Genomic DNA, 19,110 nt, shown 5'->3' on the forward strand with positions numbered 1-19,110 from the left:
CCCTCGTAGTTACAAAACACACATATAAAAATGTATGAAGTTACAAGTTGCATTTCACTACAATTTGTGACTTCATACATTGTGCTTGTTTAGACTATATAATAGTTACCAAAAAAGCTTGTAAAGTTTGTATTTCAAAATCAAACATAATTTTTACTACTGTAAAAGCACTTATTTTTACAAAGATTTAATTTTTGCAATTGTTCACCTGCCCATAGTAATTACAAAAATTCAAGCATTGGAAAATATTTTTCACTTCATATTTCGGTTCTGTTTATTCACAAGTCACGAAATTTTCAGCTCACGAATTCACCGATATCTTCATTTTCGTGAAAATTACGGCTTGCTACAAAAAATACTTTTACAGCATTATCATTTCTTTACATAATTCACTGCATTAAATCATTGTTATGTATAGTTAAGTTAGCATCTCAATTTTTGGACATTATGTGCAAGTTGCCTGCATAAATGCCAGTACAATAACTAATAAACTGTTCGTAAAATTGATAAACCACATTTTAGTAAATTACCGCCCATTAGCCAGGGCTGAAGCAGAAATAAGTAAAATACACCGCCAGCCAGGGACGTAACTAGAGGGGGGCAGACGGGGCTCGTGCCCCGGGCGCCAGATTTTAGGGGCGCTAAACTGACTAAATAAATGCTTAAATTTAATTTTTTAAAAAAGGACAAGTAATTAGAAGCCATTCCCCCCCCTCCCCCCCCCCCAAAAAAAACTCTGTGCAGGCGCTGGCAGAAAGTTTGCATGGTTTAATGTGGATAAAGAGTGGGAAGGATAGACAGAGAGAGAAAGAGTAGGAGGGCGTAGTAAATAGCATTAATGTGTTTTCTCAGAGTGACCAATACTTCTTATATCTTATCTAAGAATTTTCTTATATCTTATCTAAGAATTTTCCTCTGGGAGGTGGAATATGGGAGCTAAGCTGAGGGAAGTACACACCAATACAAAACAGCGGAAATGCTCAAATGTCCTTTTCCTACAATTAAACATCATAAAGCTGTCAACATGATGTCTTTCTCTCAGCTTTTACAATGACGAGAACTTGTCTACCCCACCCCAAGGGCCTGAGGGAAAATAGTTACACTGTTCCCTTGGCCGTAGCCCATGACTTAGGAATTGGAGCCACTATCTTTGTCCACCAGAAACATTCTCTAAAGAGTATCTTCTCTAGCTCGTACCACGAACTTTTTTTCTGCTTTTTACTCCGTTCTCAGGATATTTTTTACTCATCTTGTATAGTTTTAAATCAATTTTAAGATATGTCGAAAAAACTATTTGAAGCTGAATTCAGAAAGAGCGAAAGACCACGAAAAAGAGGCCCCTAGCAATCTTCATCTTATTTATCATCGTGGTTAACTGCTAAAGACGTTAGGAGAGTAGGTAAGGCATTGTTTATATAATTTGAATGATGTAATACAAATTTGTTGAATTTTATAATTTTTCTCATTCTTGGAAAAAAATTTCGCACTATAATAATGGAGATTCAATTTAAAGTTCGGGAGGCTGCCAATTTTCCTTTAGAAAATACTAGGGTTATTTTGAACTAAAACGATAAATTTTCGACTTAGTTTCAATACATTTTTTCTACCCACACAATGTTTTAAACAATGCTTAAATCATCAACGTCAATCAATGTGTAAGAAATCAGCTATTTTTTACAACTCTAAACTTATTGAACTTTGATGCATAGTTATAATTACAGTAGAACCTCGTTTATCTTGCTCCCGTTTATCCAGATTTCCGGCTTATCCAGATCAAATTTTTAAAGTTAAAAAATATATTCACTGAAATGATATAATTCTAAATTATGATAGCCGGAACGAAACTGTCAATATACCAAATATTTGCTCTTTATTTTGATTAAATACACAACTCCTGCATAGGACGTGCAATAAATTATAGTCATCTTATAAACAACATGGCATATTTGGAGTGTCATTCCTACACCATCACAGCCCAAAGCAGCTGAACTATAAATGATTAAGTGTTTGCGAGTAACAATCCTATGTAATTTTAGTTCCCGTAATTTTGCTACAGCGTTTTTTGCAGTTATAAAAGATAAGTCTGCTTATTTACGAATTTGTTTTACAAATTACCCGGATTTTCGTTATCCGAATTGCCTTTGTCTGCGCTAGTTCGGAAAAATGAAGTTGCACTGTAAATGAAAATAACTTGAACGGAAGCGCACTGAAAATATATAAGAGTTTTGATCTGAAGCACATTTGGTTTCTGTTTCTCTATTAACTGTTTCTCAGATGTCGCATTTATAAGGCTCATATCATTACAGGCAGTGCCTGTATTCCTAATCCAACTGCCTAATTCAAATAAGGCATCCAGTGGTGAAACGGTTCAAAAATGATACCAAATGGAATGTTATTTATCTATTTGTTCTACTGGTTAAAGAGTACTCCACGGTGTAACGAAAAGTTACATTACAAGACATGTATAAATTGCAAATGCATTTTGTGTAAAATTCGTCCTTGGCTCATATGACTCAGTGAGAAGCAAAGGGATGCAAGTGGACATTTTCAAGTTTTGAGTAAAACGCGTATAGCCTAGGTAGGCTTTCATTGATTTTTTTTCTAAATCATGCTATACAGCAGCACCAACCAGGGCTACTAGTACTATCTCTTGCCCCAAGACAGAAGAGGGGGATCCCCTGCCATTTGCACTGGTTATCTCCAAATTTTTAATTTTGCCCTAGTGTTGATATTATGAAGTCTCTCGGGGATTTTTTTTTTTTTTTTGCTTTGTTTGTTTTGTATGGGGGAGGGGGCGCCGAAACGAGGTCTTGCCCCTGTTTGAAAATGACCTAGTTACGTCCCTGCCGCCAGCACAGTCATTTCCAGCCGAGGACTGCAGTTTCGTGCTTATTAGCACTCATCAGCCCGGCATAGGAAAGTGACTGAGCTGGAGATGGAAAACCTCTTAAGGAAGCCAAGAGTGCGAAACAAACTGGTAGCTAATATAGTCTGCTAATTCTATATTAGCTACCAGTTTGTTTCGCACTCTTGGCTTCCTTAAGAGGTTTTCCGCCTCCAGCTCAGTCACTTTCCTATGCCAGGCTGATGAGTGCTAATAAGCAAAAAACTGCAGTCCTCGGCTGGAAATGACTGAGCTGGCGGTGTATTTCACACATTTTAGTTTTTAGAATCATTTATGTTTTTTAAATGCATGTCAGTATTGTTTGCATTCTCATGTTTTGTATGTTAATTTATCCATCACATAATTTGTGCTTACATGTATACATTCTGTTATTTAGACAACGATGGGTAGAATACACATGAAAATCGGTCGACTAAAAGCTGGGTCTAGAAGAAGCACGTCGTCATTGTCTACGGCACCAAAAATACAAGACAATATAGACACGTAAGTGTTATTTTTGTTTCAGATTTCATTTCAAAAGTGCTGCTCAGGATAATGATGTCTTATAAATTATTTGAGTTTTTCATTTATAATTGTCAATATTAGTAATAGATAACAAATTTATATTTTTGGTTATCTTTATTGTTCTCAATTTTCAAAATAAATGAAATATTTTTGTTATTATTTTCAGCATTTTATAAATTTTCATAGTTTTCCAAGCAAGAGTGTTGCTTGAAATTATAATGTTTGTTTCGAAACGTTTTGAGTTGGTTATGCAAGGGAAATAATGTAAACAAATTTTCTTTCCTTACCTTTAAGAGAAAAAATTAATCTAATTAAATCGAGATTTCTCATTAACTTAATAAAAAAATTTGAGTTTTAGTCTTCCGTTTAGGAAAAGAAAATCATAAAGGAGAAAAAAAGAATTGTTGCTTGCAATTTCATTTTGAAATTATTCTCAAATTATTTTAGAACATGAATATTAGAATAAATTTTCTTAAGACGGCAAAAGTGTATTTAATGAATTTATTTTATGCTGCTGTATTGACTGTATGGCAATTTTTTTCAAATTATTCACAACTAATTTTAAAATTCTGATACATGCAAGAATACTTCCAAAATGTTAAAAATAGTTGTTAGGATAATCTGTATTAATCTTCCAAGACAGCATTTTTTAAAAGATACTAGTATCTGTACAGATAGAGTTGTATTTTATTCTGGGGGTATTTAACTGGATCACTTTTCAACAACTTTCTGTCAAATTTTACCTCTTAGTATTTAAAAATTTAAGTCTCTGTTATCATACTGATGCATTTAAGCATATTATTCCCTTGGTATTACTTTAAGAAACTGCATTTTAAAAAGTACAGTGTCAAGAAAATATCTTCACAAAACTTTTAAATATAGCTCCATTGTAAAGTTCTAAAACATTTTATCTTTTTCTGCATCTATTGCTTTCTCCACAAAGGGAATGAAAAAAAACTAATAAGTTCTCAGTATGATTTATAAAAAAAAAAGTTTTTTGATTGTGTCAAAATTCAAATGTAAATAACATAGCTAAAAGTTAACCACAAAAACTTTTTTTGCTAGAACATATTTTCTCATATAACTACTTTGTAACTGAAATGAATAGTGCTTTGCTCTAAATCTCTGATTGTAATAACATTGTTACTGAAAAAAATTCTTGAAATTAAAAAAAAAAAAAAAGTTTTGAAACATATATTTTTTTGAAGTTTAGTTTACCCCTCTTTTTGTTACTGATTTCCAATTTCCCTGTTTGAAAAAACATTCACCCAACTTTAATTTTATGTCATTTTTATTTTATATTTCTAGCAACATTTAATCTTCAGTAGACTTGTGTGCATAATTCTCTAGGTAATATTTTGTGAGACACTTGGCATCTTTGCTTAAATCTTTCTTTTAAACTTGTCTGTCCCTTTCCACAATATCTTTCTCTGGCATGTTACTCACTTTTATTATTTTCTTCTGTCTATCACTCTTGACTGTTTTCTTTTAAAACATAAATTGTATTTGTTCTAAGAATAAGTGCACCTTTGTTCATTACTAAAAAGTAATCAAGATAAATGTGTGTAGGTAAACAAGGGAGCAACTTTTTCTTTTTGTGCATCTTTCTTTACTAATAATAAAGCTGAAAATCTCTCTGTCAGGATCTCTGTGACGTGCATAGCGCCCTAGACCGTTTGGCCGATTCTCATGAAATTTGGCATAGAATTAGTTTGTAGCATGGGGGTGTGAACCTCGAAGCGATGTTTCAAAAATTTAATTTTGTTCTTTTTCTACTCCAATTTTAAGAACACTTTCCCGAGCAAAATTATCATAAGATGGACGAGTAAATTACCAAGTTATCATAATGTGGAACCGTAACATGGGCAAGCCAATTTGCGAGAAATTCACTATACATTATTTGTACATATACAGGCGAACCAAAAGACTTTTTAATTTTCTACTACGGGCAAAGCCGTGCGGGGTGCCACTAGTTATAAAATAAAATATTTGGTCCATAACTTTCTGTTTGCATGTTTTTCAGTTTTTTTTCCATCATACATTCTGAAAAAGTTAACACTTCTTTGCAATAAAAAAAAATGATGTCAGTTATTTTTTATTAAATTAATTTATGTGAATCAATTTAAATACATTTCTAACTTTGTTATACATGAATAAAGATTGAAATTACTTTTATTTTGAATTTGCTTAGTTAAAATGCTCATTTATCTCAAAAAATAAATAAAATGAAGAAAAGAAATGACTAAAAACCTTTTTGATAAAAATATTGGGGATAAATCTACTGTTGAGCCCAATTTGCCTTACTTGAACAATTGATGCAATATACTGACAGCCCGATTATGCCCTCCAGAAACTGCAGTTTTGTCCTTATTATGAACTTTTCAGTCTAGAATAGAAAATAATCAAGCTGGAGGCAGGTGTCATCTCATTGAAGCTGAGAGTGCCAACAAACTGGTAGCTAAAGTAAATTTAACACACCAGCAAAGAGTCCACAGTAATGTTGCAGTTCAACTCGTCAATTGAAGGCCAAGCTTGTATATTCAGTACTACCCTTATTCGTTACTGCCCTTAAGCCAGGGCTGAGGCAGAACAGAACTACATGCAATAAGCACTGATGTAAGCGCTACCTTGCTGCTTAATACCCAAGCTTTATCTCCAAATGACGAGTTCAACTGTACTATTGCTGTGGACTCTCCCTTGTGTGCTAAATTTACTTTAGCAGGGGTAGCCCCCCATAAGAGAAAAGGTGCATCCCCTAAATATTGTGAAAAAACCCCAAAAGCAAGAGGCCCCCATAAAAGTGAAAAATACCCCTCAAAACACGCCCCCCTTAAAAATTTCAATGGTGCAGTCTGCACCAAGCCCCCCCCCCCCTGAGGTGGGCACCCCTGACTTTAGCTACCAGTTTGTTGGAGCTCTCAGCTTCAATGAGATGACACCTGCCTTCAGCTCAGTTATTGTCTATTCCAAATTGATGAGTGCATAATAAGAATGAAACTGCAGTCTCTGGATGGCATGACCATGCAGTTGATATATTGTATGTGCCTTAGCCCGTGTCTAAGAGTAGTAAACAACTGCTTAATTGTTGATGGTTTACACTTTCTTTTCCCTCATGGTTATTTATACCTTGCATACATTGCAAGTCAAAATTATTTGTCCGCCTGTAATAAAAAAATTCAAAGATCTGTATTTTCATAAGTGTAACTAATAAATTCTATGATTGAATTACATTACAAAGAAAAAAATTTTCAAATAATTTTTAAACAGTATGAATTTATATTAATTTATATCATTCAGCTTTGAATAACATATATATTGGAAAACGTTGCACATTTTTCCAAGTTTTATTGTCTATGTTTTTCTTGGAAATATTTCCTTTATCTGATTTATCAACCGATTCAATTTTGAAAACATCATGTATGTGCAAAAACATACTAGTCGAACACACACACACATACACCAAAAAACATATTGTCCTTTTACACCTTGTGTGTCACACAAAATTGATATATTTCATGCGATGAAAATCCTGGTTTTTGTTATTGGGTTTGTTAATTTTTAATTTAAACTAATGTTAACTTATTCTTAGAACACTCTTTTTCTTTTTCATTATTTTTTTTTTCCTGTGATGTAATATTTACATGTTTTAATCTTTCACTGAGTAATGCACTTTTTAGCTTATTGCGATCAGCTTTAATAGCTCAGAAAACATTCCAATACATTTAAAAGAGATTTTTTCTCATGCATTCCATAGAAAAAGGAAATGAAGGTACGTTAGCTGTATATTATTGTGAAAACAAATGTAATTTATGTTTACTTGTAGCATTGAAATGTTTAAAAAAAAGTAGAGAGATTTTTTGCATGAAAAAATACCTGGTTTACATTTATAAAATTTATGACTCTGATTTCAATGAAATAAATTGTATATTCCTTAAGTTTTTCATTTTCCTAATAAAAATCTTTTCCACCATAGGGATTAAATTTTCTCCCTATTTCTTTCTTCTACATAGAAAATTGTAATCTGATTGAAATAACACGTAAATATTGTGAATTAAGCTCATTTATTTTCTGGTTCATGTGATATTGAATTTTTTCTGCTGTGCATCTTAAGGTTTTATATTTTTAATTTTATCAAACACGAAAAAATGTATCCTTAATTTGAGATCTTTAGAATAATAATTGGTAAGACAAATTCAACTAATTGTCAGTTATTTTTACTTCTGTTTTTACGTGCTGTCCATAGAACCATACAGAATACAGAAAGAGATGTCTTTGCATTAACAAACAATCTCAGTTTTTCATGAAAATATCATTCTTTAAGGGTGGAAGCAATCTTTTTTTTTTCAATGCACAGGAATACTTTTTTGTGTTATTACATTGAGAAGCAATATACTTTTAAATTAAAAGACAATTTCTTATTTGGTATATTTATGAAACAAAAATAAAATTAAAAAATAAGAAAAGAATCAAACTTTTAAGAAATGGAAATTTCTTTCTAAAAAAGAAATATTGACCATCCTTGAATAGATAGTAGTTCAGCATTCCAGAATGTTCATCATAGAGTTTGTCCTGGTAATAAGAGAAAAAATTAGGGACTTCTTCTTTCTTTTACAAAAAAATATTTGATGCAGAATTATTATTGCTGAAGATGCAAAATAAGAATCATCCTTGTAGAAAATATTTTTACAAAGGTTTAAAACTGCAAAGAATATCATTGTACTGGATGACAATTTACGTCATATTTTGCACAAATTCTTGGGAATCACTAAAGAGGGATCACCTATAGTGGGATTAATCTTATTGGATACTGCAGTGAGATGTTACCATTTTCTATTTGAGTTTCAGAGTTGAGATTTTGCGATGGTTTACTCTAAACCAAAATCTTGGTGCTAACAAACATAAGTTTTGTACTTGTGAGAAAAATCACCATATTGTGCACCAATCTTATAGTTGACAATATTTAACCCTTAGTTAATGTGGAAAAGAAAATCCTGGTATAACTGTTTTATCAATGCTATAACAAAAGGACTAGTTTCTCAGCATTTATTAACAACAATAAAGTCAGCATTTATTGATTTACATATGCATGGATTGGGAATACTTTTTATACAAAAAGAAGTAAGTAGTTTGGTTACAATACCAGGAGCCAATATCTTTCTTCTTTTCCAAACGAAATAAAGCACACGTAGGTGAATTCTGATTAATTTCGGATGTTTTGCAAACAGGTATAGCATCCAGTATTGTTTTAAAGCATGTAATTTTGTTATATTTTTGAATTTTACTCTTTCCAAATATAAAAGGACTTTTCATGTTAAACTCAAGAAGCTTTAAAAGGAAGGGAATTTTTTCAAATTTAAGGAGGAAACTATGCGTAGCATTGCTTTGTATACTTCTCAACATGGAAAAAATGTGTGAAATAAGGTTCAAGTTTCCTATTAAAAACTTATTTGAAAACTTTTTTCTTACTTTTGACAGGGATTAAATGTTTTGGCAAAACTTTTTTCGCATATTTGAGATTCCCTATTTCGGCATCTGAAATGTCACAATTTATGAACCCTGAACGTAGAAATTCTTGCTATGTGCTGAAATATTGTTTTGGTAACAATTAATTAATGTAAATGTAGCCAAGTAAAAGTTGTTTTTATCTTGTTACTTACAGTTTTACAGTTAAAAGTGTTTGCAAATCCTAGTCTATGAAGTAATGAGCTTGACAACCAGGTTTTAATTTGTGTGGGAGCTCTGTGGAATTCCACTTCTATACTTTTCTTTTTCTTTCTTTCTTTTTTTTTCGATAAACTTTTACTTATTAAATAGAGTTCAGATTGTTTGAATATGAAAACTATTCATAGTAACAAATAGCTCTTGCTGCACTTTTGCTTTTTGCTAGAAATTTAGCTCTCAAGCTAAACAATTTCTTTGCTTAACACACATTGTTTAGATTCATTTTATTTTATTGCATTCTTTCCCCTTAATCTATTGAAGCTTCTAAATTTATTCTTCTAAAAAATCTTTTTATAATGTTTATTTTTAAGATTTTGGTTTCTTAATCTTATGCATTTCACTTTGCCTGGACAACTGAATGAAACATATTATTATTATTTTATTTTGTGTGTTTCTAAACAGTTAACGGTTAATTGTTCCTAAAAGTAGCAACACAAGATTTAACTTTGAGGAATAATATATAAAAAGAAATTTTTCTTAAACATAAATGTTCCTGAATTCATTCTTTATATTTACAATTTTATCCAAATAGTCTATAATTTTTAGTGAAAGCAAAGCATCTTAAATGTGCCATAACAGCAAAGAATCTGCTGATTCTTTGATGTTGACGTTCAATTATAAATTCAAAAAAATAGTTCAATTATAAATTCAAAAAATTAAACAACAGTAATTAAAATAAATTTTGGGGCTCTGCCTTTTTTCATTTCCTATCTTAAGTTAAATGAAAGGTTTTCTTTAACCAAAAAAAGTTTAATGACCTACAGTCGGATTCCGACTTACTCAAGGGATGCGTTCCAAGACCCCTCACGCAAGTCGAAATTTCGCGTTGTGGAACAACGTATGTTTAGAAATATTTTATAAGCATATCCAATTATTTCAGACATGTGTTAGACAGTCCTCAAATTGTTTCAAACCATTCCTTAACTATATATTACCGTTTCTTTTATAAAGAACTTGACTTTTACTGCATTTTAGAAAAAGTGTTTCCATAAATTACTATTGTGGAAGCACAAAGTCAATGATAAATGAGAGACATGAACTAAAACCGTAAGATACTTACATTAAATACATTACTGCATTATAGTACCCACTGAACAGAAGATATCATAAACTTAATTATAATTTTTTAAATGATGAAGATAATGGTTTATGCAGTGTGGGAACAGGCATCTTTAAGCCCTATTGAAAGAGCAGCTTCCATTTTAATGAAGTTTGTATTTTGCTCAGATACTACACTGCGAGCTTCAATATTAAAACTAAGTTCTCAACGTTTACGGATTTCCTTTTCTTGAATTTTAATTGTACGTATCGAAGATTCACACATATCTAATTGCCGTGCTACCTTCAAAGCACTTTCTAATTATTCAAGGATATCGAGAATCTTGACCCTTTCTTTAATGATCAGAAACTTTCTCTTTTTCTTACCACTTTCGTCAACTTTAGGTGAAAAAGCACGTTTGGGAGATTCTATTTTATCAACATTCAAATGAGAAAAAAAAAGTTAAGAATCGGAGCGGTTATTTGTTTAAAAGCGTTAGGGTTCGTACGGGTCATGGAAATCCTGGAAAGTCATGGAAAAAAACTAAACAAATTTCAGACCTGGAAAAGTTATGGAAAATTAATATTTTCATTATAAGTCATGGAAATTTATTTTAAGTCATGGAAAAATGTCTTGTGCAGTAAACAAGTAACAATAGCTAAAAGAGCGCTAGAAATATTGAGTGATTTAGTAATATTGCATACAAATTGAACGATCTCTAAAACAAATCCGAGTTTTGGAATCCAATTTCATCTGCTTCTGTAACAGCCGCTCACCTTTTTTTGTAATGTGATATTACTTCTGGAGCGTCACTAATTGTGAATTCACCATTATTTTCAGCACTTCTTATATTTTGTATTCTGTAGTAGGGTCATTCCGTGTCTAATCAACACACTTTTAATTAAAATTTTACCTCACCCCCTCAGATTTTGATAAAATTTGGCACACATATAGTGGGCACTAAGAATAACAAAAATACAAAATTTCAAATTTTTATCTTGAATAGTTTTTTGTGTACGGCCTTGTAAAGTTTTCAAAAAATCGTGAAAAAACTACAAACAAGCAATTTTCAAATTGCTCTAAAAGCTGTCAAAATTGAGTTAGAGAGGTGGGACCGGTGTTATTTTGTAGCTTTTTTAATGCTCTTTTAAGAGATATGCAACATGTCCTATGTAGTAGTAAAAAAAGTTTTTTTTGGTGCAAATCAAATTTTTGATTTTGATTTTTTTCAAAAAGTACCACTTTTAAAATTTTCAAAAAAATTCTATAAATAGACAGTACTTTCATAAACTGCCATGCAAAGTTTTATGATGGGATGGTAATGGGAACTATGTCAAAAAAAATTACTACTGACTCCTATTTTTCATAAATATCAGATTTTGACATAATAATTATTTTATTGTAGGAAAATATTTTGTAGTAAATGCTTTCATGACAAATATGAATGCATTGTACTTTAAATTCTTCTTATAAAAATATTTGTAAAAATTAAGGCAAATAAAACACCAAAATTTAAATAAAATTATATCAATTTATGCTGTGTGAAAAGTTGATAAATTTACAATAAATATTGTTGTAGCTAAATAGTTTGATAAGCAAGTATTATTTAAATAAAACTTTTCCCTTCCATTCACTTGATCCAGTATCTGCAGATCTAGCAAGTTGGTACCTTTCTGTGCAAGTTAAAACAAACACCAGTCTGCCACATGGCCCCCCATGTGGCAGTCTGGTATTTCTTCTAACTTGCTCAAGCCAGACTCTCCACAAGCATTCATTCAGTGACTAGAGACCTTGCTAACAAGTAGTGTTTTAAATTTTATTACTGTTTTAAGTTATCCATTCCATAATGTAAAATAGTTGTGATACCTCACATAAAAGAATTATTACTTTGAACTTCAGTATTTCTCATGTGTTAGCGAATTTAATCTATGATTAAAACTTGTAGTTAAAAGGCAAGTTTTAAGAATTTTTTAGAAAATATGGAAACTAGTGAAAAATGCAGTTCTGTGGTAAGAGTTCAGTGTTGTAATCCATTGAAGAAAACAAATCATGGTGTTCGAGATAGAAAAAAACTGAGAAATGTCACATCTTGGATGACAGGTTCATTTCCACAAATACTCGATGGCTCCATGATTTGTGATCAGTGTAGAAAAGACCTAACTAAGTTAAAAAATACACTGCCCATTAGTGAAAAAAATTCTGAAAATGAAGATTCTCCTGAGTTGGAGGTGAATGTTCCAGACGAAGATCCAGACTTTGCAACAAGTTCAGTGATTGTACAGACACTAAATACTTCACTTCAAGAATTAGGTGTGTCCCCGATTGATAAGAAGAAAATAACTTCCAAGCAGTATGCTTCGACTAAAGTAAAAAATATCTCATCTATGAAACGTAAACTCTTTGTTGCTGCTGAAAATTCTTCATCAGATAATGATACTGAAATTGACCAATCGGTTCTTCAAAATCTGAAAACCAACTTTTTGAATTGTACAAATAGATCAAAAAAAATTATGATTCTCACATGTTTACCCGAGAAATGGAGTGTTAGGAAGATAATGCGTGAGTTTAATGCTCCAAACTACTTAGTTCGACAGTCAAAACAAATTTTGAAAGAAAAAGGGTTAATGGAAGGTCCTAATCCAAAGCCAGGGAAGTGTTTATCAACAGAAACAGTCGAAACTGTGCATTCTTTTTACGAAAACGATGAAATTAGCCAGGCGATGCCAGGAATGAAAGATTGTGTAACAGTCACTCTGCCAGATGGAGGCAAGAAAAAAATGTCAAAAAGACTTATTTTGTGTAATCTAAAAGAAGCTTATAATCATTTCAAAGATAAGCACCCAAATATAAAAATTGGTTTTTCTAAATTCGCGGAATTAAAACCAAAACACTGTATATTAGCTGGGCAGAGCGGCACACACTCTGTATGTGTGTGCACAACTCATCAAAGCATAAAGTTGATGATGGAAAATGCTAAGCTAAATTCACTTACAGATGGTAACTTGAAAACCTACAAGGATTGTATTGCAAAGATGCTTTGTAACCCATCAACAATAGATTGCAACATGGGGAACTGTGAGTATTGCCCTGGAGAAACTGCTTTACGGAAAATTTTAGAAACTTCTTTTGAAAAAAACTTAATTGAAAAAGTTCAGTTTCGCCAATGGGTGTCAGTCGATCGCTGCAACCTAGAGATGTTTGAGAAAACCTCAGACGAATTTATAGATTTATTTTGCAGCAACATGCCTTTAGTCCGACATGATTTTATTGCAAAGCAACAAGCATCATTCCTCAACAACATTAAAGAAAACATCAGAGAGTCGGAATTTGTAATTACATGTGATTTCTCTGAAAATTACAGCATAGTTTTACAGGATGAAGCCCAGAGCTACCGCTGGACTAGTCAGCAGGTCACCATTCATCCCTTTGTGATATACTTTAAGAACGGCAAAATTGAACACGTGAACTTCGTTGTCATTTCTGACTGCCTAGAACACAATACAATCGCAGTCTACACTTTGCTCAAGAAACTCATTCCTTATTTAACAAATAAGTTCCAAAAGCTTCCAAAAAAAATCTATTACTTTTCAGACGATTCTGGCGCACAATACAAAAATAAGAAAATTTTTTTGAACCTTTGTCTTCATCAGAAAGATTTCGGTATTGAAGTCGAGTGGCACTTTTCGGCCACGGCGCATGAAAAAGGGCCTTGTGATGGAGTGGGCGGTTCAATTAAGAGACTGGCAGCTCGAGCAAGTTTGCAGAGGCCATACGAAAACCAGATCCAAACACCAAGAGATCTTTTTGAGTGGGCAGTCGAAAATGTTCCAAAAGTAGATTTTGCCTTTTCCACACAAAAAGATTACATTGAAACTGATAAGATTTTACAGCCCCGATTTAAAGAAGCCTTAACAATCAAAGGTTAGGTACGCAGCAGTTCCATTCGTTCATCCCTAAAAGTGGTTAAAAATTATTAGTGAAGTACTTTTCAAATGATACTCAAGTGTGGGAAAAGGAGGTAACGAAATCTCCTGAGAAACTTACATTTGAAGATATAAGAGGCTACGTTACTGCCGTGTATGACAACAATTGGTGGCTTGGTTATGTATTAGAAAAAAAACGAAGAACAAGATGAAGTTAAAATTGCTTTTCTTTATCCAAGTGGACCAACCAAATCTTTTTCCTACCCCAGGCATTCAGATGTAATGTGGGTCTCTGTTGTGAACATACTAACAAGAGTGGACCCTGTTACTCCAACAGGAAGAACTTACGTTCTTCTAGAAAATGATATAGACCAAACCCAATTGGCTTTTTCAAAATTTAAACAGTGAACTTCTGAACATAGACCTCCTTCTTTACATAAAATCTGATTTATACTCAACAATTTCACTTCTTTAACCTTTTTTAAGTTAGTAGTGATTTTTCAATGAAGTTAAAATAATTCTCACCCTTCTATATCACTCATAAATGTAAAGGCTTATAAAATCTGTTAATTATTGTAAAGCTGTCGACTAATGATAACTATTCATGTATTCACCAAACAACAAAAGTATGTTCAACTTGTATTGTAGATTTCTAAAACATCATTATGTTATACAGAACTAGCAGTTTTGCCCCAAAACCATAGTTTATATATAGCCTAGAAATATAGGTTTTATGAATTTATATGAGCACAGAGTGTTTATTTCATAAACAATTTAATGTATATTATATATAGGGTATATATAGTTTTATGTCAAACCTCTCTTATGGTGTGTCAAACGTCCCTCAAGTGGAGAGGTTTGACCCAGTTTGAACACTCTTGAAAAATCTTTAATAAAGAAAATAATTTTTAACTTAAATAAATAACAGCAATGTAAAAAGTTGCTTAGATGTATTTCCTTTCGAAAAAAGTCAACCAGGAATTTTTTTTATTCAAACTTTAAAAAAAAAAAAATACCTTAGTAAAAAGTGGGTCAAACCTCCCAGTTTTCCCTACTCAAGTGATTTTTCATAAAATCTTATATCACTACATTAAAATTATTATTATTTGGTCAAAACTGTTTTTATGAAAATTTTATTGTAAATATTTATTGTATTTGTATTTCATACAGCATAAATTGATATAATTTTAAATTTTGGTATTTTATTTGCCTTAATTTTTACTAGTATTTTTATAAGAAGAATTTAAAGTACAATACATTCATATCTGTCATGAAAGCATTTACTACAATATATTTTACTACAATAAAATAATTATTATTTGGTCAAAATCTGGTATTTAAGAAAAATAGGGGTCAGTAATATTTTTTTTTTGGCATAGATCCCATAACCATCCCATCATAAAACTTTGCATGGCAGTTTATGAAAGTACTGTCTATTTATAGAATTTTTTTGAAAATTTTAAAAGTGGTACTTTTTGAAAAAAATCAAAATCAAAAATTTGATTTGCACCAAAAAAAAACTTTTTTTACTACTACATAGGACATGTTGCATATCTCTTAAAAGAGCATTAAAAAAGCTACAAAATAACACCGGTCCCACCTCTCTAACTCAATTTTGTCAGCTTTTAGAGCAATTTGAAAATTGCTTGTTTGTAGTTTTTTCACGATTTTTTGAAAACTTTACAAGGCCGTACACAAAAAACTATTCAAGATAAAAATTTGAAATTTTGTATTTTTGTTATTCTTAGTGCCCACTATATGTGTGCCAAATTTTATTAAAATCTGAGGGGGTGAGGTAAAATGGGTGTGTTGAGTTGACATGGAATGACCCAGTAGTGGACTTGCACATTCTTGATTTTGCCACGCCCCCTCAAAAAATGTATTTCAATTGCATCCGAGTTCGTTTCAACTACTTGTAAAAAATTCGTTATTAAATTTACCAAAGTTTATCTTAATGTGTTGAAGGCTTTAGAAAATGAAGACTTTAGTCAGCAATAAAAAATTGAAATAGGGGAATTCTAATACTCTAAAACAGTATTGCCTTACGTACAGCTCGCAAAACTGATCCTCGTGGCCAACTGAAATATCTGGTTTAGAAAAAGGAATTGCTGAAAAACGTAGCTTTATTTTAATGAACGCGTATACTGTCAAGTTACGTGGATGATTAGATGCACTATTGACACCAAAGGACAATGTTATTATGAATTAAATTTATTATTGGAAACTTAGTAATGACTCATTCAATTTTTGTCCCATGCATTCGATTCTATTTATTAAATATTTGTTAGACATTTAAACATCAGTGTATTGCATTCACTGTATTTTTATTTTGTTTGAATTTGTATGTTAAAGACAAATAAGAATAATTTTTATTAGTTTCTGCAGTGTGCACTGATTTTTTTTCAGTCATAAGTAAGTGCTCCAACGAGGTAGTGGCACTCACATAACAATTTTTCTAATGCCCATTTCCGGAAATTGTCAAGTTTTACATTAAACAGTATAATTATCTTCGTATAACAAGGTCATGAAAAATTTTATGAAGTCCTGAAAAAGTCTTGGAAAAGTCATGGAAATTTTTTATCCAAATTAAGTATGAACCCTGAAGCGTTGTTTAGACTAATATAGTGTGAACTTCCGCTTTCAGTGATTCTAAAGGGATGAAGGCCCATTCACAAAACCAGTATTTAGTGTCAACGAAGTCTATTCTAATGCTTTCAATAAATTTCATGTTGCAGGCGAGCAATTTGTGTTCACAATAAAAAAAATCATTACTCATGAAAAACTCGCGTTATAGCCATTTCGTGTAAGTCGAATCGCGTTGTAGTGGGATCCGACTATTGTTCAATTTTTGGACTTGGCATTCTTTTAACCGCTCATTGTCAAAGGATTCTTTAACAACAACAGATACCACTGTCCTGCCAACTTATCCTTATTATTTATTTTTTTTAGAGAGAAAAATATTTTCTGGAAAACTGTTTCAAAGTAATCAACTGTAAAATTTTTGTTAGTTTAATAGAGCTGTAGAAAAGAGTTGGTAATTTTTGACTTACTCTTGTATATCCACTGGAGTTTTGTACTTTATTTCTCATTTTCTATGCATTTGAACTATTGAAATCGAAATTGTTACTTCATTATCATTAAATTATTTGACTTGGGTGGGAGCAAGTACCCTATCTCATGTCCCATTTCAATACATGCCATTTAGAAGCTAGGAGTTACTTTTTTCAATGAATTAAACAAAAATAACTAAAGTGTTCTGAAATTTTCTTGCTTTCACTCCTGATTAAGTATTTATTATGACTGCATAAGCTTGACATTACTATTGTATGTAAATTTTCTTTCCCTTTTACTAAATGAAGCAATTTGTTGCTTGATTTTATTCCCTTTTTTTAAATGGTAGTGCTTAAAATTGACATGTTTGTTTATGTGGGTTCCTGATGTCAATTACTAAAGGTCTAATTTTATTCTGGCCCTGAAAATGCTTGAGCAGAATTTTACTGCCTCACAGTAGGCTGAATTGAAAATTCCATTTGAATATGTATTGAATGCTCTTGCTGTAGCGAAAAAATATGGTGCAAAGATAATTTTTTCATATTTGGAAAAATAATAAGCAGACAACATGATCCTATTTTATTTATTTATTTATTTTTTAATTCTATAAGAAGATTGGATCATCACTTCTCACACACATGTACTATAAATATCATGCCCCCTCCCCTTTTTTTTTCAAAATATGCTAAGGAAAAGAAAGCAAGCTCTCAGTTCCTTATAATTCATATACCTTTATATCACTCAATAAAATATAGGCCTCATTTGAAATAAATCCTTTTTAATTACAGTAATTTCAGGAAGAAACGCCTCGGCGTTTGCGTGCTAAAAAGTTAATTTTTCGAATGTGCAGCCTTTCTGCCGATGCAGCATTTACGATCAACTTTTCTTTTTATCGCCTTGATTTTAATACAATTGTTTTAATTAGATACTGACACACTCTGATAAAATTATAAATTTTCTACTTGTTGATTTAAAGCTTTAACTACATTAAACGACCGACTGTACGAAAAGTGCAGGAAAAGCTTTTGTCCTATTCGCAAATTTTTCGTATAGTTGATTACAAGTAAAATGAAGCTCGTTTTTTAAACAAAAAAGCATAAAGAACGCAAGGAAGCCGAAAATGAAAAATTTCTACATAGTTTAATGATGTTAGTGCAGACTAAAAGCGAGAGATAATAGAAATTCGCAAAAACGAACCATTTTTTTTTTAATTGCGAAAATGCACTATTTCATACTGAAATATGATTGTTGTTCCTTCCAGATCGTTAACATGATTATAAAATTTCATTTTCTTTCTTTGCAAAAACACGGCAAAACGTTCCCGGTTTTTCTCTAAAAAACGGGAATCGGTTTAAACGCAGGATTCAAGTTTTTTCTTTAAAAACTGGGGGATAGAGCCACATGCAAGTACTGTAAATTCTTTCTTTTTAATGAGCATTATCTATTCTGATATACCATAGATGAGTTAATCATCGGTTATAAATGCGGTGATTATGCCGATGCGGTATTGCTACCAGAAATTATGACTACAGTGTTATTCATTTTCGTTTCCATAAATACATTTTGATAGTAAGAGACCGTAAATATTTAATATTTAATAAATAGTCTAAACACAACTTATAGACTCTCCTGGGAGGTTTGGCCCTTGCTGGTCTCTCTTGAATGGAAAAATATCTTCCTCAAAGATGATATCTCTTCTAGTGCAGAACCATGGCAAGATCTTAAAAGCTTGTAAACATTGACTCCACGTGGGTACTCAACTAGAACTCATTCTGTGTCTTTCGGGTAAAATTAGCATTTTCTTTGGAAAGGTTGCACATATTTCCAGGTTCTGCATCCAAAAATTCTCAGATGTTTCATATTAGTCTTTAACAGGCCGAGATCAGCTCCTAAATCTATGAGAAAGCACCTTGTTATGGTTGATCAGAGTTTGGTTCATCCTTTCTACTATTCCGTTCTGTTGTAGA

The 19,110-nt window shown here is 31.8% G+C and overlaps 1 protein-coding gene across 1 annotated transcript in view; it reads left to right on the forward strand.

The window, feature by feature from the left end:
- LOC129216269 (multiple PDZ domain protein-like) overlaps nucleotides 1-19,110 on the forward strand; it is a 125,045-nt gene that overhangs the window by 101,686 nt on the left and 4,249 nt on the right. Inside the window, 1 exon segment of the mRNA XM_054850474.1 lies at nucleotides 3,282-3,388. Coding sequence (XP_054706449.1) covers nucleotides 3,282-3,388 — 107 coding nt within the window.

Source organism: Uloborus diversus, chromosome 2, assembly GCF_026930045.1.
Source record: "Uloborus diversus isolate 005 chromosome 2, Udiv.v.3.1, whole genome shotgun sequence".
Taxonomy (NCBI): Eukaryota; Metazoa; Arthropoda; class Arachnida; order Araneae; family Uloboridae; genus Uloborus; species Uloborus diversus.